The sequence below is a fragment of the Trachinotus anak genome, unplaced genomic scaffold (genome assembly GCF_046630095.1).
Source record: "Trachinotus anak isolate AG129_WGS33_773 ecotype Australia unplaced genomic scaffold, CSIRO_AGI_Tana_v1 ptg000008l, whole genome shotgun sequence".
Taxonomy (NCBI): Eukaryota; Metazoa; Chordata; class Actinopteri; order Carangiformes; family Carangidae; genus Trachinotus; species Trachinotus anak.
In genome coordinates this window covers 26696418-26722948 of record NW_027273859.1, presented here as the reverse complement: position 1 = coordinate 26722948, position 26531 = coordinate 26696418, and the positions used below count along the sequence as shown (strand labels likewise).

Here is a 26531-nt window from a genome sequence, read left to right as displayed (position 1 = left end):
AGGTCAGCAGAGAACAACTGTTTACCCTGAAGGCTCAACTTGTGTTTAAAACTTCAAATTCAGTTCAGGACCAAGTACAAGTCTGAAGCGACCTCTGTTATAAAATTGACCTGACTCATCCGATCCAAGTATTGTTCAAATTAACAATGAATGTATGACTCAATCAGCCACTCTAGTGGAACAGTGGGTCAGTGTTGTGAACAGAACTGTTGTTAAACAGTCTACTCATGTGTTCACTATTGACATTTTTGCCAAATATGTAAACAAACAGCTTATTCCAATTATGTTAATCCAAAACATAATTCTGTGGCAATTATGTTTCCTTTAAAGCGTATTTGCTGTCGCAAATTGGTTGTATATTAACATCATTTCCATGAAACATCTTGGAAGAAAATAAAAGTCAACAATTCAAAATGTCCTTTCCCCACTGTTGTCACAAGCAGGCTCATCGTTGGTGCTGCACAATCTTTTTTAACTTTCAATTAATCACTTTAGAAATTTTTCAAGCAAAAATACCAAACATTAGTAGGTTTCCAGTTTCTCTAATGTGAAGATTTGCTCTTTTTTCTTTTACTATATGATAGTAAACTGAATATATTTTGGTTTTGGGCTGTTAATTGAATAAATCACATTAATAATACATGTAATAGCAATTATTGTGCATCAATGCATGCACTGTATTTTTCTTTCATGTTAGCACACTTCTGATATACTCATCCTGTTTAATAACCCTTCAAAACCCTGACGTCAGGGTTTATATAATACATGACGTATGTCCCTGCGTCAAGTGATGTTGCCACATAAAGTATGTGACCCATAAGGGGATATAACATTTCAGTTTGGCCTTGTGTCTCTGATCATGTGACGTTCTGAAACTAATCAATCAATTGACAAACTGGACTGACTGGTTCCCCTGGGAACCACAACATTTGATAAACACAAACATATGTTTAATGAAACTTTCACATTCAACTCAGCATGAACACAGGTTATAGTTTGAACTTCTGGTTAGATTTCAGTGGCTGTTCTAGTTAATATCAGTTCATGGACTTAAGGTTATAGATTTTTAAAAATGCAATAGAATTGTATAATGTCTGTAATTTGGCAAACTCAATTTATTCTCCAGCCTTAAGCAGACATCTTTCTCCCATCCTCAGTCAGGCCAGCAGCAGAAACACCCTAAAAGCAGTTGGAAATGACTGTATCACAGTGGTGATCTCTTCCTGCTGAGATTACCCTGTCGAGATTACTGGCAATCACAAGGCTCATTTTGAATTTTGACTGCTGGCAAATTAAACCAAATTGCAGGAGGTGCTTAACTGATCTGAAAATCAAAATGTTCACTTTTCAGTGTTAAACATGAACCTGACAGGGGTGCCTTCTGGGATTTTACGGACCACAAATTGAAGGCTTATTGAATTCTGTGCAGTGCATCGGGATTTCCTTTAGATTCTCTTAATATTGCAGCTGCACTGCTTCCCTCAGCTTTTGTGCTGTAAAAGTCCCAGTCTGCTGAGACACTGCTGAGTACATTTCGCTCTAACAACACACATACAATGATCAGCCACAACAAACCAGTTGGTGAAGCTGATAACAATGATTCTCTAATTACAATGGCACCTGTCAATGTGTGGGATAGATTTAGCGGCAAGTGAAGAGTCAGTTCTGAGCAACTCTGACAAGGGCCAGTTGTGATGGCTGGATGACTGGGACAGAGCATCTCCAAAACACCAGGATTTTGTGGGGTGTTCCTGCTATGCACTTGTTACTACCTACCAAAAGTGGTCGAAGGAAGGTCAACTGGTGAACTGGCGACAGGGTCATAGGCAAGGGGAGCAAAGCCTGGCCTGTGTGGTCCAGTCCTAATGCTGGCTAGGATAGAAAGCTGTCAGAACACACAGTGCATCACAGCTTCCTGTGTAGCCTCAGACCAGTCAGAGTGCTCATGCTGACCCTTCTCCTACAAAGGGCACGTAAGCGTCTGGACTCGACCATGGAGCAATGGAAGAAGGTGGCCTGATCTGATGAATCGTGTTTTCTTTTTGATCATTTTTACAACAGCTGGGTGTGTGTGCATCGTGTGCCAAGGAAAGAGATGGCAGCAGGATGCTCCGAGGGAAAACAATAAGCCAGTGGAGGTGGTGGGTTCTGCTGGGAGACTTTGTGTCCTAGCATTCATGTGGATGGTCCTTTAACACCTACACTGTTGCGGAGCAAGTACACCCCTACTACTTGCTGTTTCAGCACAGTAACGTTCCCTGCCACACTGCAAAAATTGTTCAGGAATGGTTTGAGAAACATGACAAAGTTCAAGGTGTTTCCTCGGCCTCCAAATTCCCCAAAGCTCGGTCTGATCAAGCATCTGTGGGACTTGCTGAAAAACAAGCCTGATCCATGTAGGCAACATACAGGACCTGCTGCTAATGTCTTGTTGCCTGCACAAAATCTAGGAATTATTTTGCTTCCAACTGGAACTCTTATTGACATTAATCACCATCATAAACTTCAGAAATCTGCTTGGCTCAATTTTAGTGCAACAGCAAAAACTGAGGGGCCTTGAGAGAGAAAAGAAAGAAAAATTGGGTCTGACATTGTCACAGCCCATGCAGAGTAAAAGAAGAATGGGTTTGAGGTTGCAGTTTGCGTTTTTTGTCCTTTGAGAAAGTTAATACCATCAAAGGATTTATTCATGTGTGTGTGGCTCCTGATGATAGCCTTATGAAAGCAGACCTGTATTGGTAGCTGATTTGTTCTCTGGTTGCAAGAAAAAGCCAAATTATTGCTTCATTCTGTTACCTGGTCAGAAAAAAACGTACATGTTCAGTATTTTTATGCAGGTGTGTCAGATTGGAGCTGAATATATTGTTGAGAAAGGAATTCAACACATTGAGTCAGTCAGACTTTCATCAGAATATACATTGATAAATGTAATGAATGCAAGAGCAGCATGGAGGGATTGAGGCGTTCAGCTTGTTGAATTTTCTTTGTCATTTTTCTACCTAAAGTGTCACTAACTGAAACTCAAAAAATGTTAAAACTGAACTAAAATTTAACTCCAAAAACCAACAGTAAACAAAATGTTAGGTATTTATTTGCAGTGTGAGGGCTATAACTACTCAAGTTACATTTATTTTCATTGATGTCACATTTAACCAACTGTGGACCAGCTGACAGGGGGGGAGTGGGAATAAAAATCAGCCCAGGACTTTTGACTCACACTGGCCCACTGAAACCCATCTGGACACATCCAGCAGAGGTTAAACAGTACATGAAACAATAACATATGCACATAAATTATATTTATATAATCTTGTAATATTATAGTCTGATTGTTATTTACACAAATTGAGTGATTATCTTATTATTGTAGTTTGTGAAGAAAAGCTGTATGTGAAACACCTTTTCATTTCACACTCCACAACAACAAAGTAGCTACATTCTCAAAAAGGACCATATAACTCTACAACTACAGGTTAGTGCAGATAGAGAGAATTAGAAGTACAGCAGTAAATACAGCACTAGACACATTTGAATGTTAGTGGCCTGGATGTTTCTGTAATAAAATCCTACAGATCTCAGCTGGTCACACAGACTTTGAGGACATGAATCATCATATTCGACTTTCTGATGAAAGCAGTGCAAACATCTAGATTTTGACTTCTTTTTTTCCTGCTGCCTCAGTGTTTAAACAGTGATAAAAGATACAGACACATGAACAGTAAGGCTGTGGGCGGAGCTGTGGGAGCGAACAGAAGATAGTGAGCTGAAGAGGGAGGCAGACATGAGGGAGATGACGGCCTCATGGAACCAGAGTGGGCCGCGCTGCCTGCTCCACTGCTCTCTCTCTCTTTCTCGTTCTCTGTCCCTCTCTGATGTTTAATTCTTTTTCCAATTTGTGTAGCGGTCCATCATGGAAAGTCCTGGTTCTCTCTGTGGCCACTCTGGCTTTATAGCTGAGATTAAAGCACTGACCTGTAAACACTGATTACTGGTCTGCTGTGGTTAAACAAATATACACACAAACAATCCAAATTGAGTCCAAATTTTATTTGCACATAACCAAATAATAAACCACAATTGATTTTTGCTTTTACGGTGAAGAACATTCTTATTGCATCAACACATTTTGAACAATTGAGGGCAGCCTCAGTAGTTAGCTCAAAATGACTGACATGCAAGAGCTGTTTGAGCAGGCAATTTCCAGGACTCCTCTGTTGGAACACAATTTGAAGGAAAAAAAAAAAACACAGCCAGAGCTGCAACTGGGGTGATGGGGCTGCTGTAGAGCAACTGTTATTGGAGCCCAGTGGATTCTATCTGTGCCGCAAGTGAAAAAGTTTTTTGTTTGTGTAGTAAAGTCATTAAATCCAACTAATTGTCTTGTGTGCCTCTGCAAACAAAGAGCCACACACCAAAGCAACTGTACAAGGAGACATGACTGCAGCAGACAAGTTCAGAGATTAGACTCAACCACAGATTCATCTCTGCTTAAATATTTTAGTTCTTTCAAGTCCTAATAAATGAGATGAACAAAGGAAGTAATTTTACAGCAATGACCCCTGTGAGGTGAACTGGACTCCAGCACTCCTCCATTTTATTGTTAATATAATGATGTCATTAAAATATTTTACTGCTTACAGTGGAAAGAAATTTACATAAGGTTTAACAGGAATTGATGTGAAATTAGATTCTTCCAGGAGTAACGGACGGCACATTTCAACATATTAATAATACTGATGATTACAGGCCTATCTTCATCTAATACAGAATTACCACCAGTCTAAGTAATGACCCATTTGACTCACTTATAGACTTCAAATACATCCAGCAAAAATACAGCTAATTATAGACAAAGATGCAAATGATCTGGGATTCAGTTAGCATTTAAGTCCAGTCCAGGAATATTAGGTTATCAGCTGCTGTAGTTCCTCCTACTTTATATTTAGAGTTGATGTGTACACGTCCAGAAACCTTTGCATTCAGTTCTAAGAGGACAAATGGAAAGTTTTTTATTTGTCTGATCCATACCATATCCTGACCATGGCTTCATGAACCTGCTCAGGAGCCTCCTGAGGCTGAAATTATTCCTCCCCTCTCTTCTTTTTGTCTACATTCCCTCAGGTTCATGCTGCTTTAACCTTCGCCACAACTGCCAGGCATTGATCAGCTGCAGTAGTAAAATCAGTTTAGGAAATTCAGTCTCTGCTGCAGCAGCGGTGGAGCGTTCAGCTGGGAAACAAAAAGGGAGAGTGGACTATAATTACACAGAAGTAGAAAATAAGCACAGCCATAAAACAAGGAAGGAGATTATGCCCATATACATTTTCAGCAACCACCAGGCACATGTAAGAGCTGAAACTAGAAAAACATGGATTGCTTAATTCTACAGATTAAATAAAAGTCATTACATAATGCTTGCTATGGTACATATTTGATCTCTCCTCATGGTTCTACTGGGCAGAAAAACAGCTGCATTGTGAACTAACTGCAGATGTGAAAGAGTGTCATGACGGAGAGAACGATGTCAGCCAGAAGAGGAAACAGACTGACCAGTCTGAGACCAGTGCTTAGAAGTAATTATAGGTGCTCGTGTTGTTCACGGAACCTCTTGGCCTTTCAGCTGCCAGCGGCACACTTTTGCCAACTTTTTCAGTCTCTGAAAACAGCCTGATGTTATGTTCTTATCCTCGAAACAAATGTCTAACCACCTGCCCCGGAGACGAGGTTAGAGAAGGCGTATCCTGAGAAAACCTCATCAATCCACTCAGCTCATAGTGGAGCCTCTAAACAGAGCTTCAGTCTCTGGGCTGATACAGAGGAGTGTGAATATGGAGCATTGCTCGTCACCGACTTGACAACATCCTCTTGTTTGTTTGTATAAACCTGATTCAAAGCATCGTAATCCACAATACTGAGCCTCTTTTGCATATGTGCATAGTGGGTGATAATGTAAACCTACAGTATAGACATCTTTGAATGTCACAGTTAGAATTTTCCTTTGAAGTCAAACGATGTTAAACAGAGAGAATATATGAAAGTCTGACAGATTCTATTTTCTTAGTGTCTTTGTTTAAAGAGATCATTTTCCACACAGGGTCTATTTCTGCTTTACAGCTTTTTAGTTAAGTTGTACATCTCAACGAGAGCAGCCAAGCTGTTTTTCACATGCTTTCATTTTCTTATGCAGCGCCCTCTCTCCCGTGTTTTAGTTTCGCACCTTCGACCCGTGTAAACAGCTGTGGTGCAGTCACCCGGACAACCCGTACTTCTGCAAAACCAAGAAGGGGCCACCTCTCGATGGGACGGAGTGCGCTCCTGGGAAAGTAAGTTTGTCTGTTACATATGATACTGTATGGCCAAAAGTATGTGGTAAAACAAAACAAAAGTGAGTGTTAGGTGATGCTGTGAAATAGCGTGGGATCGTGGGAGTTGTTGTCTTCACCACCATTTTTGGTTTTTACCAGAGGTCTGCACCTCCCCAAAACAAACAGAGCTGTGGTTATAACACATAAAAGCACTGAATAAAGCTTTTTCTCTATTAAAGTCAGTGTTTTGCTCACACTATACGGCGGACACGAGACATCAGGGGAAGGCTTCGAGCTGAGACTGCTGCAAACATTTGTTTTCATTGTTTCTTTGATAACTTATGATCCAGACATTCAGGAGGTTTTCAGTGGCAGCCAAATTGTCAACAGAGCTCTCCTCCTCTCCATAACAAACAGACCAGGGGATTAAAACTGGTAGAAACACTGAATAAAGCAGTTTGATGTTAAAAATCAGTGATTCAACAACACTTTCTGGCAAACCCAGGTTTGTCTTTTTCTCTGTTAACTGAAGAGCCAGACGTCCAGTGACAAAAATTTTATCATTTTATAATTTTATCCACAACGCTGACACATGCATGCAGGAAGTACGATGTCATTAAAGAGGAGACAAGAATGAAACAAACCGTTCCCATGATTAAAATCACAGATTTCTCTGTTTTGAGAATCGATGGACACATTTGGGATAATGTAAGAACACAACAACATATATAACATAGGTCGAGTGGTTTTTAGACATTTTAATGTAGAAAAATCACATATTCTAACTTTAATAAGACGCATTAATGCAACAGAGGATGCACACCAGGGTTTAGTCTACATCATAAATGATAACAAATGCTGAATATCAAATAACAAAATCCAGCGTTTCACACCTACATTATTTCAGCATCAATATTACAGGCACATGTGATAAATGTCTGTGTCATTCTTAATCTGCTGCTGTAAAACTCTCCTGTGTAGGCTTTTTTCAAGATTTGTGAACCAGGCTGCAGGAATTTTCTCCCATTCAGCCACAAGAGCATTAGTGAGGACCAACGCTGCTGCTGGGTGATAAGGTCTGGCTCACAGTCAGTGTGCAAATTCATCCCAGAGGTGTCGGATGGGGTCAAGGTCAGGGCTCTGTGGAGGCCAGTCCAGTTTTCCACACCACACTGGGAAAAACCTTTCTGTGTGGAGCTGGAAAGGCCTTCTCCAAACTGTTGACACAAAGTTGGAAGGTCACTATTGTCAAAAATAACATTGTATTATGTAACATTAAAATGTCCCTTAACTGTAACCGAGGTGCTTTGCCCAAACCAGAAGTACAAAAACACTCCTATCCACACACTTTTGGCCATGTAGTGTTTTTGTATGTTTTTTTTTTTACTTGTATTATCGTGTGCTGAGTCCAGAGAGGAGACTTTTGTGTCTTTTGTGTTTGGCTCACATCTCTCCCTCCTCCCACCCTGTCATCCTCTGCAGTGGTGCTACAAAGGTCACTGCATGTGGAAAAACCCTAATCAGGTCAAGCAGGATGGGGCCTGGGGCTCCTGGAGTAAATATGGCTCCTGCTCTCGCTCCTGTGGAACCGGAGTTCGCTTCCGAACTCGTCAGTGCAACAACCCAGCGTAAGTGAGCAAAGCAGACATAAGATGATCTGATTCGAGCAGGCATCACGAGTGATAGATATATGTAGGAATTAGAGTATATTGGCTGTTATAATTAGATTTTTTTTTTTTGTAGATGTCCTCATGTAAAACCTTGAATGATTCCTGTATAATAACGAGGTAGAGATTCAGTATGGGCAATAATGAGACTGTGTTCACCAGAAAATAAAAATAAAAATCACAGCACTGACTCCCTCTTAAGTCACCAAAAGGTTTTTACTACAAATATTCAGTGGAGTTAACTTCATAGACGAGAAGTTTCTCAGCAGTAAAATGGACTGATTTTAGTACATTTAATATTGACCTTCCAATCATTATTTATTACACATTAACATAACAAGAAGGTCCAAATAAATAATGTAAGCACCTCGTGGATATATAAAGGTTATATAATAATACTGTAGGTGGGTAATATTCATGTATGTTAAATAAGCTGCATTTAAAAGCCTTAAAAATCTTCAAATGTTGGATTTTTTAAACAATGTGAGACGACTGCCAGGGCTCCAAAGAGACTGAATCATCTTTCATATAAGCAGGTTGTGTTCTCCTGTTGTTGGTTTCAAAGGAGTGCCGCTGTCTGATCCTCTGATTTCATCCCCCAGGCCCTCCAACGGTGGCCAGGACTGCCCAGGAGTTAACTACGAGTATCAGCTGTGCAACACCGATGACTGCCCCAAGCACTTTGAAGATTTCCGAGCCCAGCAGTGCCAGCTCCGCAACTCCCACTTTGAGTTCCAAAATGCCAAACACCACTGGCTGCCCTACGAGCATCCCGACAGTAAGCCAGAAAAATGTGAACAGATTGTTTGTTCCGGCATGTGGCTGGTTGTTTTTTTTTTTAATGCCAAAAAAGAAGCACAAGGCTGACAAAGGCGGGGGTCTGGATTCTCTCACCCAGACCTGAACAGAGTTTTTGTGTCTCCAGTGCAAGGATGTTTCCAATTTTTTTTTTTTTTTTTTTCCCTGTGGCCTTTTCCTTTCCCTTTTTCTGTCCTCCCATTACTGTGCCAGTTTAAAACCATCCAACCTCAAAATGTGCCCTTTGAGGAAAGGTGACAGATCATGCCTGTGCAGATATCCTCTTTCAATCTTTTTTTTTATCAGACAGCGCTTTCATCTGGCTTCACTACTGTTTGCCACATATTGTGGCTAAAGTGGTCTGGGTTTTGAGAGTTAGTCATGTAGGAAAAAAAGCTGCTGAGAAACTGAAGGTAGACGAGAAGGTAAAGTGGGAACCCATTTTTCTGTGGAATGTGAAGAGCCTTTCTAAAGACTGATGGGACAATCAGATGTACAGTGCAACAGGAAGTCAGTGTAGTTTCATACAGGGTCATTTTTATGTGTGTGAATTCAGACTTTACTTAATATTTACGCTTTCAATCTCTGTGTGTGTGTGTGTATGTGTGTGTGTGTGTGTGTGTGTGTGTGTGTGTGTGTGTACAAATTAATCATTTCTATATTTTTTTAATACATCAATTCCAAAATGTCATCAGTGACACTCACATACCTGTGGATACAAATTGTGATTATTTTATGTAGTGAGTTCGAGGCAAAGGGAAAATAAAATGTCCTGTGCCATTTTTATTATAAATTCCACCAAGCTTAATAGAAAAAAATATACCTGTGATTGACATAACTCTTTCTGACAATTTAAATACACTGGGGCATGGATGCTTTAAAGCTTGCACTGATAAATATTCTTTATCAACTGCAGGTGAGATGACTGCATGAATGTGAAAGTCATTAATCGCCACACCCTTTAATTTCAACTGCACCCAGCTCACAGGCTACATGAAACTGGTAGAAGCATATTCAGCTACATTATCGTGCTGTGTAGAAGTTAAATAGTTTAAAAGTCCATAAAATATTTTTTTAAAAATCATACTGTTCCTCTTATTCCATTTTCTTGCCTAAATCTTTTATAATAATGTAATAATCTGTCTTGTAGCCACCAAGAGGTGCCACTTGTACTGCCAGTCAAGGGAAACAGGAGACGTGGCGTACATGAAGCAGCTGGTGCATGATGGGACACGCTGCTCCTACAAGGATGCCTACAGTATCTGTGTGCGTGGAGAATGTGTGGTAAGGATTCGTTTTGAACTACATGCTTCTTGACATATTAAAAAGTGTATTAGGTTACCGTGCAAATTAGCAGCCACAGGCTGTTTGAGTCTTAGAAGCTTTGAAGGACTTTAATGAATTGCATGGTGTGATGTTGGTAAACTGCTCAATCAGCATTATGTTCAGCTTTGAACATGCTGGGTTTAGATCCAGAGAGCTCGCTTGCTGCTCTTTTAGGAGCAGGACTCATGAAGTAGAAGCTCCGTGAAATTCTTTGATTCATTACTGTCAGCGTGTCCTCAGTTTTCCCGCCTCAGAGCAGAAATTAATTAGACTTTCAATCTACAGCAGCATACGTAGGTGCATGTCGTCCCTGTTGCAGCCTGATTTTCATCTTAGTTTAGCTGCAATGTCATGATGCATTCAAGTGTTCTAGCGTCCACAAGAACGTGGCTGCTCCTAGAAGTAAAACTGTAATTTAAAGGAAAATTATTACAGTGTGTGTACCCACATATCGTAAATACCAGAAACATTTGTTAAAACAACAAATGAAGAAACACATGTCTACACAGGTAGGCAATTATTATAAAAAGGAGAATGAATTCCCACACACATCACAGCACACTGCTTCTTAAAGGCGAACAAGTTAACTATGGTGAATTAATTCTCCTGGTTTCTGGACATGTGAGAACAATTTTGGTGAGGATGAGATGCATTTTGTGGGAGGGTTCTCTTCACCTCACTGCACAGGTGTTATGAGTCAAGATATAAAGAAACATACTAAGTAACTTATGAGTGTCCACATGCTGCTGCTATCATAACTGGATTATTTGTTTATTCATCAAACTTTCACCAAATGTCATGAAAATCTGTCAAAACATTCTTGAGATATCCTTCTGTCCAGCACACTCAGACACACACACACACACACACAAAACAAACAGACTGAAACACAAACATAACCTCACTGGTGGAAGTCACAACGAGATTCACCTGACGTGTCTGAATTTCTGAGAGAGGCCATGGCTCCACAGCTTGAGTCTGAACCTCCACCTCCAGAGGAAGCCTGCCGTCACCTGTTTTTGTCCAGTCAGCGCTGATAATCTGACAGCTAAGAAAGCCACAGTGAGAATATCTGACAGGTCGGCTTCTCATCAAATCATATCATGAAGAAGAATGTCGGCTCATCTGTCTGTTTTTTGGTTTTTCTATTGGTCTCCAGAAAGTTGGCTGCGACAGAGAAATTGGCTCGAGCAAAGTTGAGGACAAATGTGGGGTTTGTGGTGGGGACAACTCCCACTGCCGCACCGTCAAAGGAACCTTCACCAGAACACCAAAGAAAGCTGGTAAGAATGCACTAAAACCAGCAAGAACACAAAGTTTCACTAAGAATATACATATGTTCTTTCAACTCCAGTGTGTACATGAATGCAGATTGTCACAAATAATGAATCTTCATGATCCAGGATAATACATGAGTGAATGATAAACGTTTTAGAATCATAATTATATCATTATCTATGATATAACAACAGAAGAAGATAATAGAAAAGTTGAAGGCAAACTTATGATGTAATGCAGCTTTGTGTTACTTTACATGTACATTTACATTCATCTGACAGATGCTTTTTTCCAAAGCAACATACAAATTTTATATATCACAACATCTTGGATATTTTTAGTACACTTACATTTCTCCTCCACTGATGACCCATCCATTTACATATGAGGGATAACACTGGTCTTTCTATATTTTTTTATTATCAACAATTATCATGAGTTGGTATTATTGCTAAATAAGTTCCTTAAACAGCTGGGAATTGTAGTTTTTAACAACCATTACTCAAACAAGATTAACAGATGTTTTGTTAGCAACTATTTTCAGCTGCGGATTGATCCACATTTCATGTGCTAGAGAGTTTTTACAGCAGCATGACAGCGTACTCAAAATAAACTACAGTGCCCACGTTCATCATAATGAATACACACGTCACCCTGATTTGGGATGGTGGGTAAATTGTTGGGAGATTCTCAAGCGACTGCGATGCCCTGCAGACTGAATGTCATGTGACAGACGGCGTCAGTAGGCCACTTTTCGATATCCTTGCCAGGTTGTGTCCTTGTTATTAAACATTATTAAACCCACAGCCAGTTTGTGAGAATAATAGCTTGCACAGCTAGTGGTGAGCTGGCAGTGAACATGCAGATCAGCTTTGTCAGTCACATTACCCTCGCCCCACAGGTTGTATCGTTTCCCAAAGAGGCTCCCTAAACAAAACACTTCCCGTTGTTATAGAGTAATTTGAATTCCACTACACATTCTCTATTATATTATTATTATATATATTATATCTTATTCATCCATTCCTCATTTTAACTTCAAGGGAACTGGAACTATTTCCTCGGCATGCGACTCACCCTGCACACAGAGTCTTAGCAATAGATGCACTAAATATCCTCTTGCACAAAATATAGGCTTGTGATGCGAAAGGTCCCAGTTTGTGGAGTGCAGCTTTTCTCCACCTCCATAGCTTTAATGAGAGCATGCAACCCTTTAAGCACTGATTAAAAAAGCAAAGCGGCTATTGCTTAAAAACAGATCTTGATTAGCAGAAAAGATTCAGCCCATGAGTACTACACCACTCTTAAGTATTCATTTTTGGCCTTTCACTGGCTCTTTTAATACTTTTTTTAGCTTTTTACTGGCTCTTGTTTGATTCTTTTAACATCTGAAAGCCAAACCAACTACCAAAGTCTGATTTCTGAAAATGAAGATTAGCTTTGACTCAGTCATTAATGCTGAAGTGGAGGAAAAAAAACACCTCTCCTCCTGTAGAGTGTAAATTTTGATTCAGTTAGAGACTGCACTTAATGTAAAAAGGACGAGTGGCCTGTCAAGGCACTGCTTCCAGATCCTGCTCCCTGAAGTACAGCTGGACTCAAATAAAGAATCTGAGCACCTGCATTTTGAGTGAGCCGGCTGCTGGCTCTGCAGAGCCCATGCCACGACTGTAACCCCTGGGAACTCATCCATCCTGACTGCTGCAAATCTTCGAGGTGAAAAACTGAGAAAAGATGATGATGACATTAACATTCATTCTACTGCCGCTGCAGGATGCAGGAGGTGGCTGCATCAAACACCTGTGTATGACGTTGATAAATAGAAAACTGTATTAACAATGAATGACATTCTTCAGCAGCTCTACTGTTGCAAAAGTAAAGCTCGGATAAAACCTGAGTAATGGCCACTTAAATGAGGAAGGGAGGCTGCATATGATTTCTTGCTTCAGTACCATTTTCTCTTTGTATGGGTTCTTAAACTGTAGCTGCCTCATTCCACACTGCATACCAATTCCAAGCAGGAGTTGAGCTTGAATGTTACTTCTTGACCTTGTAAAGTGGAGCTTGACGAACAACTGAAGTCATAAGCCACTGAATAGATTTCTTTCACAGCCTTCATTTGTGTCTTGTATGGATGGAGGTGTCAGGCAAGGCAAACAAAGGACAAACAAACAAAAGCACAATTAATCAAAGAAAACAAAGAATGACTAATTAATCTAAGTGTGATGGACACTGCTGTTACACAATGCAACACACAAAAGACTGAGGCTACTCAAACCTGCCAAAAAAAAAAAGAATTGTGTGGGGGAGTGAAACAGCTACAGAAAGATCCAGGATCGCAACAGTTTACTATGACAATCAGTATGAAGTGCAGACTACTGTATATGCAGTAAGTACACAGAGTTGAGACACAGCTTATGAAACAATATTGATTCTGTCTGTTTGGACACTTGATAGTGTTTATGTAGTTTGTATGTGTGGGTTGCAGAACTGCCCCAGTGATATGACTCATGAGAAAATGTATCTGACTTGACTGGAAACAGCATCTGTGAAGTTTACACAAATGAATAGATATTTTTCGTCTCAGCATTTGAAAATGACAGACAATTATTGCTTGAGGGTACAGATTTACAAACTCAGTCTAATGTCGTACCTGTCAACCTACCTGTAATGGAAAAGAGATGGAAATGAATGACGTCAAATCTGCACAAACAGTAGTGTAATTATGCAGTGGTGGCCATCATTGATAAAGAAGTAAATATGTAAGTTATAATGGTACTGAGTATTTTTGAAAAATATCAGCGGCCCTGTTGGGATGTCATTTGCATGAGACCATAGGGGAGTTTATGAAGCTGCAGCCGCCTCCTGCAGATCTGTGTCGTTTCAGCTGGTTTGTGCAGAATTTACAGTCACAGCTAGTAACTGAGTCTACAGGGGAGGGTGCAGAGCGAGGGGGAGGGCTGCCCGGTATCTGACAGCTGTCACAGCCATCACTCAGCACAGTCGGGTTCATTTGGATTAAGACCCTTACTAATTAGCAGAGAAGTAATTAACCCCACTTTTTTTTATTTATTTATATATGTATATAGTTTTAAAAAAATATAATTCATAAGTTCATTAACAATTTACTCCAACCCTTTATCCAAGTTACTTTAATTCAAGCCGCTTCCCTCAGGTTATCTCCTCTCTGCAGCCACGCAGGGCGCGCGCACACACACACACACACACACACTAAATTAAAGCAAACAGAACTTGGTCCAGTGGTGATTTCCCTGCAGTGTTAAGCTGAATGAGTGTGAGTAAAAAATGTGTCCTCACATTAACCACCAGCATGAAAAGTATAACTTAATGAATGACCGCGTATTCACCTTAACAGTGCCTTCTGAAATCAGTTCCTGATGCCTGCCTCATTTGTCATGAATAATTCATCATCACATTTTTATTTAAGGGAAGTGATGATGTCATAAAGTCAATGGAGAGCTTCAGAGAAAAAGAGAAATTGGCTTTTTTGGGAGCCTGGACATGATGGTTTCACCAAACCATCACAGGATGTACTTTGTTGAAACTGTAACTTTTTTCCGAACATCTCACTGTCATTTCACCACTTGCCTTTTTTAACAGGGAAACAGTTAAGCAAGAGAGCCCAAAAAGAAACCCCTTTGTTGGAAAACACAATATGCAAGTATCCAGTGTCACTGACTCCCTCACAGACTCTTTCTCTAGCTTCAGCTTGTAGTGCAGATGGATGCCTAACATTGTAGAGACCTAGAGACGTAAGTGATCTAAGCTGCTGTTTCCTCTGTTCCTTGTTACTAATTAAGTGTCTATTTAGGTCTGACGCCCATGTAGTAACGGTTACAGGCTCATTATACAATCAAGTCTCTGAAACTCTGTATAAGACCTTATTTATGGCATCTGTGGTCATTGTGTGTGGGTGTCTCCTGAGCAGTTGCTTCAGCAGCCTAACAGACTAACTTTAACGTTTCTTTGTGCAGATTTAAGTGTAAACAAAACTGCAGACTTTTGGAGGCAATCTAGGAAGCTGTTGGCCATCTAGCAGCTGATTGACTGAACCTAAACTGGCGCACTGATGCTCGGTTCAGGCCCACATTCACAGGGTCCTTTAAGACATCTAGCTGGTGGGTGGTATTTCCCATCAGTCTACAAAACCTCAAGTTGTAATTTCTATCAAGCACCTGTTGCTTCTCAAATTGCCTGCCATCAGAGGATGTTGCTTCGGAAGTGAGAGGGCATCTTTTGCCACTTCCTATAGTTAGATTGCAATTTTTATCTTTGATGATACAGTAGAGTGAGCGGTGCCACCTGTCAAAACCTTGTGTGAACTCTGCAGCAGTGTGCCAGCTGAATTCATAATCACCTCTGTGGCAGAGCTGTGTCTGCATCAGGGGGCCCGGCCTGTTGGACCTGCCTGTCAAATCTGAGGGCGAATAATTAGTCCTGGTGATTGGCAAGTGCCACACTGCCAGCAAAAAGTAGTCTGCCTTCTCAGCGTTAGTTCCTCAGGTCCCTGCTATGCTAATTAAACATGCCTCCACTGTTGCGGATGTTTTGTTTTTTTTTGCAGAGAAACAGTGAGACGGTGAAATGGAGAGGAGAAGAAGAAAAACTGTGAGACTAACTAATTGATTTGTTTCATTTTGAAGGGAAGACCCGAGGAGCATTCTTTTTGCCCAAAGGAGCTCGAAATGTGTTTTTAAATGAAACGGAAGACTCTAGAAATGTACTTGGTGAGTCACAGCAAGTTTGTAAGTGGTGGACATCACTGTCAGAAGGAGACTTTGCTGCCCTGTAGTCTAAAGGAAACTCTTACTCACCCCTTATTGAAACATTGCTGAAGGCTCTATTCATTCACTTCCTGCCTGCACATAATCAATATGAATGCAAAGGAAGAAAGTTGAAGCTCACTTAGGAGACTTTCTTTCACGGTCATATGTTGTGTAACAGCAGTACAAGGTGGATATGAATAAAGCTTTATAGCCTGTTTCAATAAACCCTTTGTGTGCAGGCTTCTACAGCGAGACAGATGGCCAAGGTCACATCTTTTTTTTTTCTTCTCAACCTCTTCAAACCTCTTTGTAGAGCAAAGTAAACAAAACTTCCAAAACGTGCATGATGTCCACCTCTGCAAACAAACAGATCATTCTTGTATCTGCTTAACTTACCTGTCTCCGTCCTTTCTTTCCTAACCACCCCCCCACCCCCACCCCACCCACCCCACCTTCTGCTTCTGCTTCTACAAACTTGGCAAAGGTTACCTTAAGATGTTTCTCATTCCTCCTGGAGCTAGACATGTGATCATCCAAGAACATGAGGCCTCCCCTCAAATTCTTGGTAAGTGTGACTTCATAACACGAACACATGTGTGAAATCAGAGGATTCCTAAAAAATAGCTCATTACCCTCTTCTTCATGTCCCTCTGGCCAACAAACAGCAGCACATATTGTAAAATCATAGATTACAGATTTTATATAATTTATTCCTTGTCACTTCCCAGGCCAAGAAAATGAGTCTTCATTCATTATTCATCAATCTATTAAAGGGAGATTTCTATATTAATTGGTTCTCTCTCTACTGAAAGAATTGGACTGTTTGTTTTTATCATTTTATTTTTCTCATTTACATTGAGGTGAATTCACTGTCATAGTCCAATACATTATTTACAATAATAGTGATTGAAATATGGAATAAAGCAGTATCTTCATATTTAAGTACAACCTCTGCAGGACTCGTGTCTGGAAAACTTTGGACAGAGTCAGAGGAGATCGATTGTACAGCTGTTTGTGCAAATGACCAATATTGATATATGTTTATGTTCAAGAGACAAAGAGGAAAAATGTCTATTATGCTGAGAGCAACAGATGAAGTCGTAGGCTCGGGCGATATCTAAAATGTCTTATCTCGACATTGTCCACTTTATATGATATGATGTATATTAACGGGGACTCATTTAATCAATAATTATTCAGTCTTTAATCTATCAAAAACTACTGACAATTGACCATCACAGTTTCCCAGAGCCTTGGTTGATATCTTCATGTTGCTTGTCTGATGTGAACAACTGTCCAAAATCCCCAGAGATTCAGTTTACTATACTATTATGACAAGGAAGAGCAGCAAACACAAGTAATGGATGCAAATTTTCTGTCAATCGACAAATCAATGAATCTTTGCAGCTCTGAGCCAGGGTCAGATCCGATAACATTTTGATTAATATAACAGTGGTTTGTAACACTTTTAGAAGGCACCACACAAAATTACTCAGCCAAACTAGGTAAAAAAAAAAAAAAAAGCTCCATAGGTCTAATTCAGGGTGTTGATAGTCTATGAGTTTGTCACCACAAGTAGCCCTTTGAAAATACAAGTATTCAGTTGATCCCATGCTAATATAAAATACTGATTAATTCAGGTTTTAAAGGTCACATATTGTCTAAAGGTAGATGTCCTTGTGTTTCTGATTATAAAGCAGGTCTAGGTTCTATATTAATACTGTGAAGTATCAAAGCCTCAGTCCACAGAGAAATGCACACAGCCTGTATTCAGAAACTGAGCCTTAAAACCAGCCGTCAGGACTTCTGGAACTTTGTGATGTCACAGCAAAGCAGTCACTGCCCTCAGCCAATCCCCAAGCCCCGCCCACCTAGACCCACCATCCAACCCAGAAGGATTTGGTTTCTCTGAATGTTTACCTGAAATCTGGTATATTTATATTGGATCACTCAGAAAACAGTCAGCCAATCAGAAGAGAGTCTCAGAGCCTCTCTTCTGATTGGCTGACTGACATGTTGTTACTAGAGCTCCACAGTGAAGTCTGAAAGAGGAGATGTAAAAGTACATTGAGATGGTCTGTGGTTCTTAAAACTACAAATATGTCTTCTTATAGATATCAACACTTGGGACCTTTAATGAGCAAATACAACCTGTCAGACCTTCACAGGATTAGTTATGGTTCATTTTTAACAAGCCTGTTAGGTGAGTTCACCACCTTGCATCTTAAAGAACAAACATTCAAGTAATTAAAAAAAATAACTAACAAAGGTTATTTAGTCCCTGTAAACTAACAGTAGGATCATAGGATCTCTCTAAGGATTGATTCAGATGACTGAAGGCATGAAAGAGGTGGCCAATGTTTTTGTTTCTTCTTCTTCTGTGAGTGACCTGAGGATAACATGACTTATTCAGCATCCACGAGGTGAAACAGGTCAGCATTGATCTCCTCAGCCAGAGGCCGTTTGCCTTTCAAAGACTCTGCAAAATTAACATTTACGCTCAAGTTATTTATCTGACACTCAAAAGTAAGAGAAGAGGAGAAGTAGAGAAGCTAAAAGTCCTACATATCTAACACAACAAGAAAAGGCTTTGAAATACAGGGGTGGTAAAATGGAGTAGGGTGTAGCCCTTCATAGCCGTCCTACGCCACAAAGGCTGAGGCAAAATGAGGAGAAAAAGTTCACATCCTTGCCCACTGATGATCCATGTAGAAGATATTTCTCTTGTTTAGCTGCTAGTTAGCCCTAATATTATAATATTAGATTTTTAATTGTAATTAAAATTGAGTATCAGTTGAGCCTTATGCACACTTCATTGTGTGAAGAAACCCAAAGCTTGGCTTTTTCTATAAAGATATTTCTCACCTCTCTGGGTGTAATTAAAATCATATAGAATCAAAAGCCCCAAATCACTAATTTGCCTCAGATAGTTTTTAACTGTTGTAAAACTGAATAGGGAAACTGAAAGCGTCAGTAAAAACAGAAACAATCACTTTCTATTTTACATGCATGGCAGGGATAATAAGGCAGTGCGTCTGCTGCGGGCCATGGAGATTGTCTTTTTACTTCCTGCTCCGGCATCATTATCTGACATAAAAGCTGGTGAAGCTGCCGCTGTGCTGTTCCACTCTGTCACTGCATTAGTTCCACTGCCAAGGTGTAGTGACAGTCACCCTCCATTTTTCATATGTGTATAAATCAAATTTAGGGCAGTGAGAGGCGTTTCAAAGCCTTATTACAAGGTGTTGACCCCCACTGATTAGATTGAAAATGCTGTCATCAAATTACTTGTCTTTGCCTCCCGCCCCTTTGGGTCTCTTGAGCTGCGACATGCAGGCGGAAGTTTTCTGGCTCAATCTCCAATCAGTGACAGGGACTCAATCACAGACATTCAGCCAAGTAATTCTAGGGTGGTTTGGCATCTACTCCAGGTACACTGATTTTTCTTCATATATGACGAGTAGGATGATTCAAAAAAAAAAAAAAAAAAAAAGAAAGCTGTTCATATTCATTCATTCATATTATGTTCATATTCATATCATGTATATACTGATGCACAAACTGCAAATGGGCATTTTGGTCTTATTATACATGCAGATATAACCTTGAACGGTACATTCCTCAGCAATTTAAAGGAAATATTAATTGCTTTTGTTTGATATATGTGTAAATATGTGGGTGGGGATCCACTGTGATGATCCCTCACAGGAGCAGCCAAGAGATGATAACAACAAACTTTGTTTTCCACAAAAAGCAGCTTTGTGAGGCCTTCAATTTCATGCAGTGATGATATAACAATAACAACCTAAACCTGTGCATAATCATAAAAAAGTATGAACACATCCTACAGCAGAAATGTTAAAGTACAATTCTGCATCACCTCCAAATATCATAGATATGGCAGAATATGTCATTTGTCCATTCACCACAGAACAAACCAGAGAAGTGTTTCTGCCCCTTTCAGCAGGACCGAGTCATTTGTCTAGGTGTTTAGGTGAAGATCGTTCGTTGTGTTAAAATAAGTACTTTGTTATGGTTAAGTAAAGGGAAAGATTGAAGGTTTTTCTCTCTCATTCTCTGTCAGTGTTGAAGCTGAAAGGTCTGGTGAGTGGTCAGCGTGAACAACAGGAAACAGTGGTTCTGTGCCTCAGGACAGAACTGCTGCCAGATGTAATAACCCCCATTAAAACAGAGCAGGGGAGGGAGACTTTGACTTAAGTCAGAAATATAAATTTGAAATCAAATTTGATCAATATATTCCATGGTAAATAAATATCTACATGTTCCAGACATTGTAATAATAATCACAAAAAATATATATATTTAAGGCATTTGACTTGACATATTCAGTCGAGTCAAATAGAGACATGAGTGAGAAGGAAAGTTTGCAGGTTGTCTGAGCTCATGGACCTGTATACACATTTACTGGCCAATAGCATTGCGAGGCTAAACAATTGACCCATTGACCATGTAAATGTGGGTTAGGAAACTAAAAGTGATGTATTTATTTAGGCCTTTCAGGGTTGCACTGAAAGGACTTACAGTTTGAGGACTAGAGACTTGCTTCACTAACTGATAACAGACCAGACTTTGACTTGTTATTCAGACTTGAGTCAGATGACTCACACTTAACTTGATTTTTGGACAGTGACAAAATAAATCCTGGATCTGCCCCAAAATCTAACAGGTTCTTCTCTGGCCGATGCCCCATCCCTCCACCAAGTTTAGTGCAAATCAGTTCAGTACCTTTTTACTGGCAAATAATCAGACACAGGTGAAACATCACCTGCTTGGTGGATGTAATGATAATATTAATAAATTTGTAGCGGAGGGTGGATGTAGTCACAGATCCAGACTCTAAATGTAAAACATCAGTAAGATTTAGAAGTAAGTAAGTAAGTTTTCATTAATATTGAAAGTAAAACTAAACTTTTCATGACCTCTGTCTTTGACTGATTTAAATGAGGAAACTGGGGCAGATTGTCAGAATATTGTATAACTCAACTTGTCCTACTTGACTTGCACCACAGTAACTTGCTTGAGACTTGAACATGCGACTTACTCTCACCTCTGTGATGAAACATCTGGAAGATGTGATTGCCTTTGCTTCGACCGCACCCTGCAGTTGTTAAAGAACAAGGGAAACTCTCTGCTGCAGAAGAGGCGACACAGAGGAGACAGAAGTACAAAGTTTCATCTCCAGTGTAACTCTGGCTAAGCTTATTAAGCTTATTTCTTCAAGACCTTTTGAACATCTTATTTTTATCATTTTTAGCATCAGAATTTTCCCTCGCTGTAGTTTTATAAGCAGCATCCATCCCTCCCTCCTGTCACTGTCATTATCTGTGAAATGACATGTGCTGATGGATCACTGTGAAAAACATTTTCCGACTTGCTCTTGTTTCAGTGTTCACTCAGTGTCCTGCTGTTAGTTCTGCATTTCTGTCAGTGTCTCTGTATTTCATTTGTACCAGCAGCAATAATAATCTGAATTTCCTCATTATGACCTCAAACCTAGACGTGGGTTTGAATGGAAAAGCTAAAGTTAGAGCGCAGAGTGTTGAAGAGTATGTCAGGCTTTTTGAGACATTACATGACCTCAGCTGTTCAGATCTTTTTCTCTGGTGCTCCAGGCTAACACGTTAGTGTTTGCTATAGGAAATCTTAACAAACAACGTCATCACCACTTATGATAACTTACTGTCTGGCCTTGATGCAGCTGTCAAACACTGTCAGTGGACATAAAAATCATTCAACTGGAGTGCAGTTTTATTTTCAGAACAAAAGCATATCCACAGTTTATCACACTTATAAAGAAAAATATTTTCTGCAAAACACAAACATAAAATAAACACACAAAACACTTGAAAGGTTGAAGATTAGAATATACTGTCTACAATAATGGAATAAACCTTAACACCACAAAACAAACATCCTAACAGGCAGCGATCAAAGCACATGGTAGAGTTAATAAATCACCAAACTAATGATTCATACCGGTTCACGTTCACAGCTGTCGCTCTGTACGATACAGGTGTTAGTGTGACACTTGAGCACCAGAGGAAATTTTCTGTAGCAGGCATGAGGCTCGTTTGAGCATCTTTGAATTGGATGCATTTACAGCCAGTGTATCAGATGTATTTAAAGGAACTTATAAACAATTACCATTCAGCCTCTCACTTCTGACAAGTTAACTTCACGAGCTAATTTTCTACAAATGAGAGAATAAGAGTGAATGGTAATGTGCAGACTTTGTAGGGGTTAGACAGGTTTCTATGAATCACCCTTTGGAGGGAACAATTGGAACTTTTTTTTCTCTGTGAATAATTCTGAACTTCTGTAAGTGATGGAGTTCAGACATTTCAACTTTGTCAATTTCTCATAACAAATGACTGATTCCAGCAATCAAGAACCAAGCAACAGGACATTACATTCTCAATGGGAAAGGCGAGGAGGTGAAGTCCAGGAGCTTCATCGACTTGGGTGTGGAGTGGCACTACATCATCGAGGAAGACGTGGAGACTCTGCACACCGACGGACCTCTGCATGACCCCGTGGTGGTTCTGGTAATAACACCTCCTTTTCTATCAAAGCTTATTTACTGAACAAAACCATAAATGCAACACTTTTGTTTTTGCTTTTTTGGTCATTGAAGTTAAAGATCTCAAACTTTTTCTAAGCAAACTCAAATCTCAAATCTTGTTCACAAATGTGTTTAAACCCTTCAGATGTGCATTTTTTGGGGGGTGAGAGTCACGCATCGTTCATTGTCTTATTTCTTTATTTTGGAAATAATGACATTTATCAGGCTCTGAACTATGGATTTCTAGGGTTCTGATTGACCCCCCCCCAGCCTTTTATTATGATGAGCCCGAGCACACCTTTGCAATAATCATGCTGTGTAGTCAGCATGTCAATATGGCACACCTGTCAGGTGGATGGATGATCTTGGCAGAGGAGAAGTGCTCACTAACACTGATTTCAACACATTTGTGACCAGACTCCAGAGATGTAAACCCTCTGTGTGTAGAAAATGTCTTAGATCTTTTATGTCAACAATGAAAACTGGGATCAAAAACAAAGGTGTTGCATTTATATTTTAGTATAGTTGAATTTATCTAAAGGGCTGTTTGTGTTACAGTGAGCATTGTAATAAAGAACAAGGTCAGCCAACCCCCATGCTTCCTTTCACTATCTCTTAGATTTTGATTAATAAAACTCCTTAATTAACTAATGAACTCACAATAAGAAAGTTTAATAAAAACTTTTTTAGCCTTAACTTGTTTTTTAGTATAAAAACAGTAACAGATAAAACTGAAAAGATTAAAATGAACTTGAAAAGTTTCAAAACCAGCAGTAAAATCTTCAAAAATCAAAACCAATCTGACAGACCAGCTCTGCGATTTTGGGTAATACAGTCACTTCTCTTGGAGTTGGGAGTCTGGCAGCAGCTCTCTGAACTTGGGAGGTATTTCTGCTGCTGAGGCCTGGGTGAGTTACTGCAAGTAGCATAAATCAAACCCGGTAGAGATCAAAGTGTGGATGACCTTCTCCAGGTCTACTAGTGAAAGAAAAGACCTGATCTCAGTCTAGTGTCTTAGTTGAATTAAACATGATTACATCAGTTCAGCTGCCTGAGCATCTAATCACAGGTCTGAAATAAAAACTACACCCAGTCTGCAGGTTTCTAGCTTCAAATGTTTCGATAGGCTGCCCAGAGATAATTAAAGGTGCCAGGGCTGGGAATGGGAAGATGAAATTGTGAGGATCTTTACTTGAAATTATACTTTTGGAAGAAATCTTTGAGCAATTAACACCCAAAGAGAGGTGATCCATATGCAGGATCCGTCTGTAACACTAGGCTTTCTAAGGACCTCAATAGTACTGGGTAAAAGTCATTTATCAATTTATCAATTAACTTCACACATACTGCAGAAAACATAAAACCTAAATCAGATCAGCATTTGCTGTGACCCCCTTTGCCTGTAACCAGCACCACTTCTCCTCAGTACACTTGCACACAGGTGTTCACATACTCAGCAGGTGTGTTGTTCCAGCCTCTTTGGGAACCTGCCGCAGTTCTCCTGTGGATGTAGTCTGTCTCAGTGTCTCCTGTCTCTTCAGGTGATCCCAGACTGACTCCATCATGTTGAGATCAGGGCTCTGTGGGTTTCAGACCGCCTGTTGCAGGACTGCTTGTTCTTCTTGTCTCTGAAGATAGTTGTTTATGACTCTGACTGTGTGGGGGGGTCGTTGTCCTGCTGCAGATTGAATGTGGGACAGATCAGACACCTTGTTCTGGTGTTGTGTGATGGATAAAAATCTGGCAAAAACTTCTGCACAGCTCTGTACATATAGCTGTGTGTCATCCAACAGTAAAAGTAAATTGTGTGCCTGTGAGAGAGCTTACACGCAGCGATAATAAGAGCCCCAGTATGGAACCTGGGGGAACACCACAAGAGATTAGAGCGTAGTTGATTATTTTCATCATTGTTTAATCTGCTGATTATTTCTCAAAAACTTCCCACAGCATAAGGTGACATTATATTATATACCTGTTTTTTGTCCAACCAACTGTCCAAGCTAAAACAGACGACGATGCCTTTGAAATAAAAAAAAAAATGAAATTGAAGAATAAATAAAACTTGAACCAGAGTTTAATTGGGATGTTTAGATTTTATTTATTTATATTTTTTCTCCAAATTATGATTAATTGAATATCAAAATACTAACTAAGTAATCATTTCGACTTTAACTAAACTAATCTACTAGCCAAATCACTCATCCTGACAATATTAATGAAATCATAGACTATTCTTTCAAGGGTCAAGCTAAATTCAAGCAGGATTAAAATCAAACGAACTGAGCAGTAGATCAGTCACAGTGAGAGGAAAGAAATTTCATCAAGAGAAGACAGAGAGAGAAAACGGTGGTTGGGCGCTGGCGGCCTGCCAGTAATAATATCTGGCCCACCAGATTATTTTGATAATCTGATTTTTTTAAATCTTACAGTATCAAACTGACAATCTCACATTAAGCAGTTGCTAATGCCGAAATCTCCTCCCACCTAAAGATGCTTATTATACTTTTATCCACGTTGAGAGTGAATGACAGTCACAGCCCTGTCACATTAGGAGCAGTGCACAGCGCCTGGTTCTGCAGTAGATTTCTTTTTTTTATTCAATTCTATAGTTCAAACAAGCTTTTAGCTTTTATTATGACAAGTTCTGACAGGAAGTTCCAAATGTTCTATCACTTGCCTGATAGTCAACTGGAACAGCAGACATATGATGTGATATGAAAAAATTACACCAGTTAAATTAAGCAGTCAAATGTATATTTGTGTTGCACTTTTATCAATCAGGTTCTTAAAATTAGCCTTTGATTATGTTCTGGCCCAACATGTAATGGGTTAGGAAAAATTTACTTGCCGACCCCTGGTGTGCGTCTGAAATTACGTAAAATAGAGCAAACAAGGCTTTAGTACAACACTGAGCCAGAGCTTCACTGTCGAGCACCTAAAGTTTCTCTGGATAACTACAAGACCATGACTCAGTGAGAGCAGAGGAGTCATCAGAAATAATCCAAGGCTCAGACATAATGAAAACCCTGTATTGTTAGACATGATGAGGGATTACACAAACCAAAAACAATCATACTAGTGGTAGGACTAGTTCTGACAATAATGAGAAGTGAAGAACTTCCGGCATTACATAACCTCCTTTCACACATGCACCTCGTTGGAACCTTTTCAGTAAAAATCCATGGCAGCAGTCATGCTTGGCCAGAGCGAGCGTCATTAATATGTTCAGCTCAGCAGATGGTTGAAAAGAGCAGATTTATATTAATATAAGGGTTAAAGTAGCACAGGAGTTATTACATAGACACGAAATTCTCACTTTGTTTGCCTTTTTAAGATCACTGTCATACATTTACCTCTTAATTATCACTGTTTATGGACAAAGAAAATAATAAACCAGGAAACATTGTGAATGACTTTTTGAAAGCCTCATACAGCAAATCTAATTAACAGATGTGTTGTCTCACATATTCATATTCGATCAAATCAACTGTTGATGACACTAGCTGTGTCCCAATTCAGGGGCCACATCCTTCAGAGGACACGGTCTATAAAGCTGTGGCCCTTCGCAGCCGTCGTAGACCAAGATGGTCAGAGCATTTTCACTTCGCATCATAGAGCGCGGCTCCTGTCTACTTGCAACCTGGATGACACGTAACTTCTTCTCACAAAAGCTTGAGGTTTTAAGGCCCTTGGTTTTAATAGGTGTTGAACAGTAATTGAAGGAGTCTGTGCTGTGACACAACCAGTCTTCAAGTGCAGCCCCTGAATAAAGACGCATCAGGAGGGG

The 26531-nt window shown here is 39.8% G+C and overlaps 1 protein-coding gene across 2 annotated transcripts in view; it reads left to right on the top strand.

Annotated features, from left to right (window-relative positions):
• The window catches only part of adamts3 (ADAM metallopeptidase with thrombospondin type 1 motif, 3), a 157316-nt gene that overhangs the window by 108854 nt on the left and 21931 nt on the right, over window positions 1-26531 (top strand). For both annotated transcript variants that reach the window (XM_071483902.1, XM_071483901.1), the window contains 7 exons: window positions 6210-6323; window positions 7788-7933; window positions 8575-8750; window positions 9921-10054; window positions 11256-11379; window positions 16646-16726; window positions 22564-22727. In XM_071483902.1, the coding sequence (XP_071340003.1) occupies window positions 6210-6323; window positions 7788-7933; window positions 8575-8750; window positions 9921-10054; window positions 11256-11379; window positions 16646-16726; window positions 22564-22727 (939 nt within the window). The remainder of the gene's footprint in view (window positions 1-6209; window positions 6324-7787; window positions 7934-8574; window positions 8751-9920; window positions 10055-11255; window positions 11380-16645; window positions 16727-22563; window positions 22728-26531) is intronic.